The sequence below is a fragment of the Anolis sagrei genome, chromosome 3 (assembly GCF_037176765.1).
Source record: "Anolis sagrei isolate rAnoSag1 chromosome 3, rAnoSag1.mat, whole genome shotgun sequence".
In the NCBI taxonomy this organism is placed as follows: Eukaryota; Metazoa; Chordata; class Lepidosauria; order Squamata; family Dactyloidae; genus Anolis; species Anolis sagrei.
Window position 1 is genome coordinate 360,512 of NC_090023.1, and position 11,327 is coordinate 371,838.

Below are 11,327 nucleotides of genomic sequence, written 5' to 3' on the forward strand. Positions count from 1 at the left end.
CCTGGTCACCGCCAAAACCTGAGGTTCCAGGCTCAGCGATGAGTCCAGGATCACACCCAAGCTGTGAACCTGTCTCTTCAGGGGGAGTGTGACCCCATCCAACACAGGTGTAACCCTATACCCTGTTCGGCCTTACGACTAACCAGGAGGACCTCTGTCTTGTCTGGATTCAATTTCAATTTGTTCGCCCTCATCCAGACCGTCACTTGACTGATGCTGCACGGAGTAGCCTGGAGGACAGCTGGGTGAGATTAACCCCTCCTGCTTCATCCAACCAGGTCTCCGTTATCCACGCCAGGTCTGCCTTTTCATCCAGGATTAAATCCTGGATGGTTGTTGTCTTTCAATTGACAGACCTGGCGTTCAGCAGCACCACCCTTAATCTAGAGGGACTGCCATCCTGAGTACTCAGATTTACCATGTCAGGAGAATGTTTTGGAATTTTTAAAGTTCTCTCACGTATTAGCCTAATTGGTTGATTAAATCTCCCTTTCCCATATCTCCCCCTTCCCATCATTACATCAATGGGGACCTCTTGACCAATAGAACTCCCCCCCACCCGAACAAGTTGAGGGGCCGCCACTGAGAAGGCCCTGCCTCTCGTCCCTGCCAATTGCACCTGCGAAGGAGGCGGGACCAAGAGCAGGGCCTCCCCAGATGATCTTAAACTCCAAGATGGTTCATAGAAGGCAGGCTCCTCCCTCCCTCCCCTGTCCCCGCCCCCAGGAGGAGACCTCTCCCAACAAAAGCCTCCTTTGGGGCCCTTCCCTCTCTCCTCCCAAAGGCCCCCTTCAAAGCCTCCCTCCTTCCTCAGTGGGTTTCTAGATGCAGGAAATGGAGAGGAATGGACACAGCTGCATCACAGTCCAAGGACATTGAGCATGGAAACACACCACAATTTTAGAGAACAACTGATCTCCGTTTCCTCCCTTTGTCTATCTGGAATGCGGAGTTTCCTTCCTCCCAAAGGCCAGGGCGCCACTCATGAGGCCAGAGTCCCCCCTCGGCCCCTCCGAAGAGAAGGGAGGCCTCATGTGGTCAGGAAAGAGTGAAATTAAAATCCCAATGTTTCTTGACAATGACCAATTTTTTCTCCTAAATCAACAGCATGAGTTCCTTGGTATCTGTCACTTTGCACATCTTCATCAGTCAGTTCACTTGACTTGGGACAACTTCTTCCTTCCATCTCTGAGGATATAGCATTCGTGCTGCAAGTATCACATATTTTAGCAGTCTTTCACATTTTCTTTCTAGAAACCATCCAGAATTCTTAAGAAACATATTCCTTCCATGAATGTAGATGATTTTTCCCCAGAGTGAGTCCTGTGGTGTGAACGTAGACTTTCAGTGAAGCTTTGTCATCACTCCAGGCATTTCCACACTCCAGACATTTGTAGGGTTTTTCCTCAGCGTGAGTCCTTTGATGTGAATGTAGATTTCCCCTCTGAGTGAAACTCTGTCCACACTCCAGGTATTTATAAGCCTTTTCCCCAGTGTGAGTCCTGTGATGTGAACATGGATTTGCAATAGAACTGAAAGTCTTTCTACACTGTAGGCATTTATAAGTTATTTCCCAGTTTGCTTCCTTTGATGTATTTTACTACCAGTATGTAGATTGGGTTTCTGAGTGAAGCTTTGTCCACAGTAAGGGCATGAATAGGGTTCTGCTCCAATGTGAGTTCTTTCATGTGAACATAGACTTTCACTATGAGCAAAGCTCTGTCCACACTCCTGGCATTTATAGGGTTTATTCCCCAGTGAGTCTTCTGATGTCTCTTTAGATCCCCACTTCTAGTGAAAGTCTCCCCACACTCCTGGCATTTATAGGGTTTCTCCGCAGTGTGAGTCCTCTGATGTGAATGTAGATTTGCACTAGAACTGTAGTCTTTCTACACTGCAGTCATTTATAAGGTTTCTTCCAGTTTGCATCCTTTGATGTATATGTAGCTTGGGATTCTGAGTGAAGCTCTGTCCACACTAAGGGCATGAATAGGGTTTTGCTCCAGTGTGAGTCCTTTCTTGTTTGCATAGGTGTCTACTCTGAGTGAAGGTCTGTCCACACTCCAGGTATTTATAAAACTTCTCCCCAGTGTGAGTCCTATGATGTGAACATAGATTTGCACTAGAACTGAAAGTCTTTCTACACTCCGGGCCTTTATAAGGTTTCTCCCAGTAGGTAGATTGGGTTTCCGAATGAAGCTCTGCCCACACTACGGGCATGAATAGGGTTTCCCCCCAGTGTGAATCCTTTGATGTTTATGCAGACTTGAACTATGACTGAAGAACTTTCCACATTCTGGGCATTTATAGGGTTTCTCCCCAGTGTGAGTTCTTTGATGTCTACGTAGATTTCCAGTCCGAGCGAAGGTCTGTCCACACTCTTGGCATTTATAGGGTTTTACCCCAGTGTGAGTCCTTTCATGTGAACGCAGAGCTCCACTCTCAGTGAATCTCTGTCCACATTCTAGGCATTTAAAGGGTTTCTCCCCAGTGTGAGTCCTTTGATGCGAAAGTAGACTTGAACTCTTAGTGAAGCTCTGACCACACTCCAGGCATGTATAGGGTTTCTCCCCAGTGTGAATCTTTTGATGATTATACAGACTTGAACTATGAGTGAAGCTCTTTTTGCACTCTGGGCATTTAAAGGGTTTCTCCTCAATGTGAGTCCTTTGATGTGAACATAGAGTTGCATTTTCAATGAAGCTCTGTCCACATTCCAGGCATTTATCATGTTTCTCCCCAGCGTGAGTCCGCTGATGTCTTAGTAGATCTCCACTCTCAGTGAAGTTCTCTCCGCATTCCATGCATTTATAGGGTTTCTCCCCAGTGTGAGTCCTTTCATGTGAATGCAGAGTTGAAATCTGAGTGAAGTTTTGTCCACACTCCAGGCATTTATAGGGTTTCTCCCCACTGTCAATTCTTTGATGTTTATGCACACTTGAACTATGAGGGAAGCTCTTTTCGCTCTCTGGGCATTTAAAGGGTTTCTCCTCAATGTGTGTCTTTTGATGTGAACATAGAGTTCCACTTTCGGTGAAGCTCTCTCCGCATTCCAGGCATTGATAGGGTTTCTCCCCAGTGTGAGTCCTTTGATGTGAATGTAGAGCTCCTTTCTGAATGAAGCTCTGTCCACACTCCAGGCATTTATAGGGTTTCTCCCCAGTGTGAGTCCTTTCATGTGAATGTAGAGTTGAAGTCTGAGCGAAGCTTTGTCCACACTCCAGGCATGTATAGGGTTTCTCCCCACTGTGAATCCTTTGATGTTTATGCAGACTTGAACTATGATTGAAGCACTTTCCACATTCTGGGCATGTATAGGGTTTCTCTCCAGTGTGAGTCCTTTGATGTGAACGTAGATTTCCACTCCTAGTAAAGCACTGACCACATTCTAGGCATTTAAAGGGTTTGTCCCCAGTGTGAGTCATTTGATGCGAAAGTAGACTTGTACTCTTAGCGAAACTGTGTCCACACTCCAAGCATGTATAGGGTTTCTCTCCAGTGTGAATCCTTTGATGATTATACAAACCTGAACTATGAGTGAAGCTCTTTCCACACTCTGGGCATTTAAAGGGTTTCTCTCCAGTGTGAATCCTTTTATGATTCTTCAGAATTGAACTATGACTGAAGCACATTCCGCACTCTGGGCATTTATAGGGTTTCTCTCCAGTGTGAATCCTTTGATGTTTACGTAAGTGTCCACTCTCAGTAAAGCTCTGTCCACATTCCTGGCATTTATAGGGTTTCTCCCCACTGTGAATCCTTTGATGTGAGCGCAGACTTCCACCCTGAGTGAAGCTCTTTCCACACTCAAGACATGTATGGGGTTTCTTCTCCATGATGACAGTTATGTATACAATTAATTGCAATATGGACACTTGAGTCTTCCCTTTTTCTTTCTGATCGAAAGTGAGTTTCACAAAATCAGCACCTCGAGAGGGTTTCTTCGTCTTCCGATGGGATTTCTTTCATTATTGCACTTTGGTTTCCAAACTCCGAAATATCCACTAGATGCTGATGTTTTCTCATCATGCCGGAGGTGACTTCATGGGGTCTTCATTTCCCTGTTCGAGAAAGAAGCAGAAAATTAAACAAGAAGCTGCAAACCTCCTTTATTTCCAATACTATCCTCTTTTCCCTTCATGGCTCATGTTGAAAACGGAAATACCAAGAACTGGAGGCATGAAGGGTCTCGCGTTCAGACACAGAAACGAGCAAAGGCTAACCTCGAGTTATAAACAATAAGGGATGGATTCAGAAGGAAAGAAGAAAAGATGGGAGGAGGGGATGAAAATAATGAATGATGGATGGAAGAAAAAAGGGACCTTCGTCCAATACTAAAGAGCCACAGTGATTTCATTGGCTTGACCCTAAACATGACCCTAAAGAAACATAAGGCAGAGAGTCAGAACGACCATAGACGGGGTGTCATTCACTCTGATTAATGGGTTCCCATGAATTACCAGCTTATGTCAATATTAAGAGACACAATGATTCCTTTATTGATTAGTTCATGAATTTCTGGGTCCCCTTTCAGGCAACAAGGGATCTCAGGACCATTTCCTGTGCATCCAATTTTAGACTCATGTCCAACGTCCAACTCTTCATGACCTCATGGACCAGCTCACACCAGAGCTCCCTGTCCGCCGTCACCACCCCCAGCTCCTTCAGAGTCAAGTCAGTCCCTTCAAGGATACTTAACTTAAGGAACTATAACTTAAGGAAACGTCAATAGACATTTTGAAAAGAGCGTGGACCACCGTGGCCAAGTCAGATTTCCCAAGATACTGGCGCAAATGGCGCACAAGTTTTAATTGTGCGAAAGCTCCCCTGGCCACCGCCGAGACCCAGGGTTCCAAGCTGAGCGATGAGTCCATGTCGGAACCCAGACGTCTTAAAGAGCCAGACTCAGGAGTATGTCCAAAAGAATAGTTTATTAATACAAAGCAAAAGAGACTCAGAGACACTTGCTTCAGTGTCTCTGGCCAAAACTCAAAAGTAGCAGCAATTTTCAGCTCAAAAAGCAAACTAAAGCAATAATCCGGATTATCTGGGAAAAATCCGGATTAAACTGAAGTACTTCCAAAATCCCGCAAAAACACACAGCAAATGAAGGACGATCAAACAAAGAGCCGGAGTCCAAGAAAGCCAAGTCCAAAGTTGCGAGGTTCCAAAGTCCACAAGGCAGCATCGTCATCAAAAGCAGTCGTCAAAAGTAAAAGTCAAGGAAGGGGAAATCCGCACTCACGAGAATCCAAGCCGAGTTGTAACACGAAGATAAACAGCAACCTGCAGATCCAGGACCCAAGCCCAACACAAAAGCGGCAGCGACAAGACCCAAGGCACGAAACCAACACTTTGCCTACTGCAAAGTTCTTCCATTTCAGTGCCTACTTTTATCTTACAACTCATCATCCAATGATGAGCTGCCCTTCACCGCATCATCATTACTTACAGCTGGTTTAGCTTCCACACCTGAATGCCGACGCCCATCCCTCCAACTCTTCCACCTCTTGTCAAGACTTAGCTCTCCCCACGATTCCACAGTATCTCCCGATTGCCAATCCCCACCACCAGAAAACTCCGCAAATGTGTCACTGGACGTTGGTTGAGTACACACATCCCGAAGCTCTTGTACCTTGGTCCAATCCAGTGATTCATCCTCATCCCCATCACTCCCAAACCCATCACTCCCAGAGAAACCCATTAAATCCTCCTCTTCTGTGGGAGCAGTAAGTATATCCTGAATCTTCTTCCTCTGTCGCTCCTCATCCGATCCCTGCTCCCGAGTAACCCTCATAGCTCCCCTATTCACATCCACTGTATCTCCTTCCTCCTCCTCACTCATTTCACTCTGAGAAAACCCTTTGAAGGAATCTTCATCCGTGGGTGACATAAGTATCTCCCGGATCCTCTTCCTCTGTTATTCCTCATCTAACTCTTGAGCATTCCTTTTCCCTCTTCTGACAGCCTTACTACCAGTTGCAGTGTTGCCAACAGACTCTACTACAACAGTCCACGAGGACTCTCAAGCTGCGAACCTGCGCCTTCAAGGGGAGTGTGACCCCATCCAGCACAGGCTGTAACCCTATGCCCTGTTCAGCCTTGTGATTGACCAGGAGGACCTCTGTCTTGTCTGGGTTCAATTTCAATTTGTTCACTCTCATCCAGTCTGTTACAGCGGCCAGGCACCGGTTCAGAACCTGAAGCTTCTTTAGAAGGTGGGAAGGAGTGATACAGTTGAACATCATCTGTGTACATGATATGACCCAGACCTTTCGTTTGTGAGCGACAGCATTGTACAGCAATGCACTAAATCAGTGGGACCACCAATCCCAAACACACAGCACCGACTTATAGTATGCCAACTGTTCCCAACAATAAAGCCTCAGGAAGCTCGATTTAAACAAAGATTCAACTTCAGAAGGGCAGATTGTACTAAATTCTCAGACATGTTAGATGACATGATCACATTGGCTGCGCCAATCCCTGAGGAATATGAGCACTTCATCGAAATAGTGAAAACCTGCTCACGGTCCTCGATACCAAGAGGCTGCAGAACCCACTACCTCCAGGGCATTACTCCTGAAACAGCTGCCTTGTTGGAAAACTATTACAGGCTCCACAACGAAGACCCATTTAGTGAGCAAACCCTTCTTCAGGCAGCGCAGAGCATTGTGTCCTCCATCTCTGAAGCCAAGAAAGAACAGTGGATCAAGCTGATCACAGAGGTCGACATGGGCAGGAGCAGCCAGAAGGCATGGAGGTTGCTAAGACGGTTGAGCAATGACCCCTCACAAACTAATACCCATGCCAACATAAAGGCAGACCAGATAGCACACCCACTCTTGAAGAACGGGAAACCCAACTTTGCCACCAAAGTAGGAAAGAAACCAATAGCCAGACAACCAGAGATTGAGAACAACAACTTCCATGAACCTTTTACATCTACTGAATTGGACATGGCTCTCAACAAATGTAAGAATGGCAAAGCAGCTGGCCTGGATGATCTACGGATGGAACAAATCAAGAACTTTGGTCCCAAAGCAAGGCGCTGGCTGCTGGAGCTGATGGACAACTGCACTGCATCCTGTCAGATCCCCAAAATGTGGAGGAAAGCAAGAGTCATTGCCATCTTGAAGCCAGGCAAAGACCGTAATGACCCAAAAAGCTACAGACCAATCTCCCTGATGTGCCACCTCTACAAAGTTCTAGAGAGACTTATTTTGCATAGAATTATGGAAAAACTAGACCCATGTCTGATCCCACAGCAAGCTGGCTTCAGGAAAGGCAAAAGCTGCACATCGCAAGTGCTGAACCTGACTCAGCACATAGAAGGTGGCTTTGAAAGGCAGCAAGCAGATCACAGGAGCTGTTTTCAGCTGTTTGTATTGGTTTTATTGATTTTATTGATATAATGCATGAATTAGTGTGAATTGTGAAGTGATGTAATTTTGTGTCTTGATTGTTCTGTGCTGCAGGCATCGAATTGTGCCTTTGCTTCTGTAAGCTGCCCTGAGTCCCCTTCGGGGTGAGAAGGGCGGGGTAAAAGAACCCCAAATAAATAAATAAATAAACAAACAAACAACAACTTTATTTATCCTCCGCTCTCTCTCTCCCCAAAGGGACTCCAGACATAAAACGGATTCCAGACATAAAAGGCAAACCTTCAATGCAACAATAAATCATCCATATTAACAAAAGTAATACACCCCGAGAGAGATGGAGGGCTCCCCCCAGTTCCTGCCATTCCTTGGGCCTGGGGTTCTCCACCTGTGGGTCCCTCCCCTGGAGTTTTGGACTCCAACTCCCTGAAGTATTTATTTATTTATTTATTTATGCGCTTGTATACCGCTAATATCTCAGCCTAAGTCGGTGACTCATTGCGGTTTACAACAACTAAAAAGTTAAAAACAATTAAAAACAGTATTCAATTTAAAACATGAAACACATATACAATACAAATTATTGGGCCACCAATAATAATCCCATGCATCTCGTAACTAAAATCACAATCCAAAATTCGTCGTCCATGATTACCAGCCTTTAGTCATCAAAATTCGTTGCAACGGATTAACCGAATGCTTGTTTAAACATCCATGTCTTCAGTCTCTTCCGAAACACCATCAGCGAGGAGGCTGATCGTACCTCTATAGGGAGGGTGTTCCAAAGCCGAGGGGCCACCACAGAGAAGGCCCTGTCTCTCGTTCCCGTGGGAGCTGGACTTACAGAGACCCCCAGGGAGGGAAGGGGGAAGAGGCCCCTCCCCGGCCCGCAAGGCAGCTCCTGCCTCTCCCTCCCGAGGCCTGAGCTGCTTGCTGCTTTTCGTCCACCATGGACGCCTCTTCGGCCGGGTCCACTCTCCTCCGCCTGGCGTCTCACTTGGGGGGGGGGGGACTTGGCTGGAGCCCAGGCCCCTCCCCCTCCCTCCTTCCCTCCCTCCGAAGAAGAAGCCGCCTTCTCTGGCCTCCTGAACGAGGAGGCCTCTCCTTCCCTCCCCGAAGAAGAAGAGGAAAGGGAAGCGCCTCGGCCCCAGAAAGAGGGAGGCCGCCCCCCAAAGAAAGGGGAATGCGGTGGGGAGGGAGGGGGAGATCCGGGGGGGGGAGCCGGGCCCCAACACTCTGTCCCCGCCCGCGCCCTAACTCTTACCCTTACTAGGGAGGTTCTTGTGGGTTTTTTCGGGCTATTGGGCCATGTTCTAGAGGCATTTAAAAAACTCTAGAATCACAACAGCAAAACAGCAGAGAGGAAACAACCAGGCACATCTTAACACCTCTCAACAAAAGATTCCCCCAGGCTCAGGCAGGCCTTCAAATGCTAATGAAGGTGATCAGCTGAAACATTCCCACCTAGCTCCAGCAGAGAAGAGCTCTTTGCCCCACCCCGGCCATTCCACAGATATATAAACCCAATTTTCCTATTTCCAACAGACCTCACAACCTCTGAGGATGCTTGCCATAGATGCAGGCGAAACGTCAGGAGAGAATGCCTCTAGAACATGGCCCTATAGGCCGAAAAAACCCACAAGAGCCTACTGATTCCAGCCATGAAAGCCTTCGACAAGACATCTTACGCTTACTCTTTCCTTCTCCTCTCAGCCCTCTCTTCCCCGCCGCCATGAAGGCATTGTTTTGGCCCGCCGCCTCCTCCGGAAGTGAGCTCAGAGGGAAGCGCCTCACACGAGCCTTTCCCCGCCTCTCTAGGACGCAGCAGAGGCCCTCTCGCTGGACTTCCGCCCGGCCCAAACATGGCGGATGCGGGCAGGCGGCCTCAAGAGAGGCGGCGGCGGGGCTTCGCGTGAGGGGGAGAGAGGGGGGAGAGAGGGGGCGGGAGGGCCCTCCCTCCCTCCCTCGCCCCCCTGAGACTGCACCCCCCTCAGGACCGCCCCCCACCCCATGGGCCCAGGCAGCCGAAGTTTCTGGGGGTGGAAGGCCCAAAGGCCCAGCCCAGCCCCATTCTGCCAAGAAGCAGGGATATTGCACTCAAATCACCCCCGACAGATGGCCATCCAGCCTCTGCTTCAAAGCTTCCAAAGAAAGAGCCTCCACCACATTCCCTCCGGGGAAGGCAGAGAGTTCCACTGCTGAACGGCTCTCACCGTCAGGAAGTTCTTCCTCATGTTCAGATGGAATCTCCTCTCTTGTAGTTTGAAGCCATTCCTCCATTGCGTCCTAGTCTCTCTCCAGGGAAGCCGAAAGGAAGCTTGCTCCCTCCTCCTACTCCCTGTGGCTTCCTCTCACATATTTATACATGGCTATCATGTCTCCTCTCAGCCTTCTCTTCTCCAGGCTAAACATGCCCAGTTCCCTAAGCCGCTCCTCATAGGGCTTGTTCTCCAGACCCTGGATCTGCTCCCTCCTCCCTGTGGCTTCCTCTCACATATTCATACATGGCTCTCATCATATCTCCTCTCAGCCTTCTCTTCTTCAGGCTAAACACGCCCAGCTCCTTAAGCCGCTCCTCATAGGGATTGTTCTCCAGGCCCTTGATCTGCTCCCTCCTCCCTGTGACTTCCTCTCACCTATTTATCCATGGCTATCATCATATCTCCTCCCAGCCTTCTCTTCTTCAGGCTAAACATGCCCAGCTCCTTAAACCGCTCCTCATAGGGCTTGTTCTCCAGGCCCTTGATCTGCTCCCTCCTCCCTGTGGCTTCCTCTCACATATTGATACATGGCTATCATCATGTCTCCTCTCAGCCTTCTCCTCTTCAGGCTAAACATGCCTAGCTCTTTAAGCCGCTCCTCATAGGGCTTGTTCTCCAGACCCTTGATCATTTTAGCCGCCCTCCTCTGGACACATTCCAGCTTAGAGTCAATCTCTCTCTTGAATTGTGGTGCCCAGAATTGGACACAATGTGATTCCAGGTAAAGTGGTCTAACCAAAGCGGAATAGAGCATGGGGAGCATGACTTCCTTCGATCTAGACACTATCCTCCTTCTTGGCTCCTCCTTTACAAATGCACTTTTTCTATTCCTATCTCATCCAGGGTTTTATCATTTTATCTTGTGCATTCTTATGTTCGACTTTCATAGAATCCTAGAATCCAAGAGTTGGAAGAGACCTCCTGGGCCATCCTCCAGTCCAACCCCATTCTGCCAAGAAGCAGGAACATTGCATTCAAAGCACCCCTGACAGATGGCCATCTAGCCTCTGTTTAAATGCCTCCAAAGCAGGAGCCTTCACCACACTCCCTCTCCAGGGCAGAGAGTTCCACTGCTGAACGGCTCTCACAGTCAGCAAGTTCATCCTAGAGTTGGAAGAGACCTCCTGGGCCATCATCCAGTCCAACCCCATTCTGCCAAGAAGCAGGAATATTGCATTCAAATCACCCCTGACAGATGGCCATCCAGCCTCTGCTTAAAAGCTTCCAAAGAAGGAGCCTCCACCACTCTCCCTCCGGGGAAGGCAGAGAGTTCCACTGCTGAACGGCTCTCACAGTCAGCAAGTTCATCCTAGAGTTGGAAGAGACCTCCTGGGCCATCATCCAGTCCAACCCCATTCTGCCAAGAAGCAGGAACATTGCATTCAAATCACCCCTGACAGATGGCCATCCAGCCTCTGTTTCAAAGCTTCCAAAGAAGGAGCCTCCACCACACTCCCTCCGGGGAAGGCAGAGAGTTCCACTGCTGAACGGCTCTCACAGTCAGGAAGTCCTTCCTCATGTTCAGGTGGAATCTCCTCTCTTGTAGTTTGAAGCCAAATCCCAGCAACTACAACTCCCAAATAACAAATTCAATTCCCCCCCACAACCCCCCAGTGTTCAAATTTGGGCATTATCGAGTACTTGTGCCAAATTTGATCCAGTGAATTAAAATGGTGCCACCCTC

At 48.2% G+C, this 11,327-nt stretch overlaps 1 protein-coding gene across 1 annotated transcript; it reads right to left on the minus strand.

Annotated features, from left to right (window-relative positions):
* Positions 1 to 65: 65 nt before the first annotated feature.
* Positions 66 to 9,183, minus strand: LOC132772370 (zinc finger protein 420-like). The gene is made up of 2 exons (XM_067466344.1): positions 9,077 to 9,183; positions 66 to 4,061 (listed from the first exon to the last, which is right to left on the minus strand). Exon 2 carries the CDS (start codon positions 3,834 to 3,836, stop codon positions 2,211 to 2,213), a length of 1,626 nt encoding a protein of 541 aa, XP_067322445.1. The 5' UTR covers positions 3,837 to 4,061; positions 9,077 to 9,183; the 3' UTR covers positions 66 to 2,210.
* Positions 9,184 to 11,327: the final 2,144 nt, after the last annotated feature.

Bases quoted from the DNA above. Each gene is read 5' to 3' on its own strand.
- LOC132772370 (XM_067466344.1), bottom strand. From the start codon at position 3,836: ATGGAGAAGAAACCCCATACATGTCTTGAGTGTGGAAAGAGCTTCACT.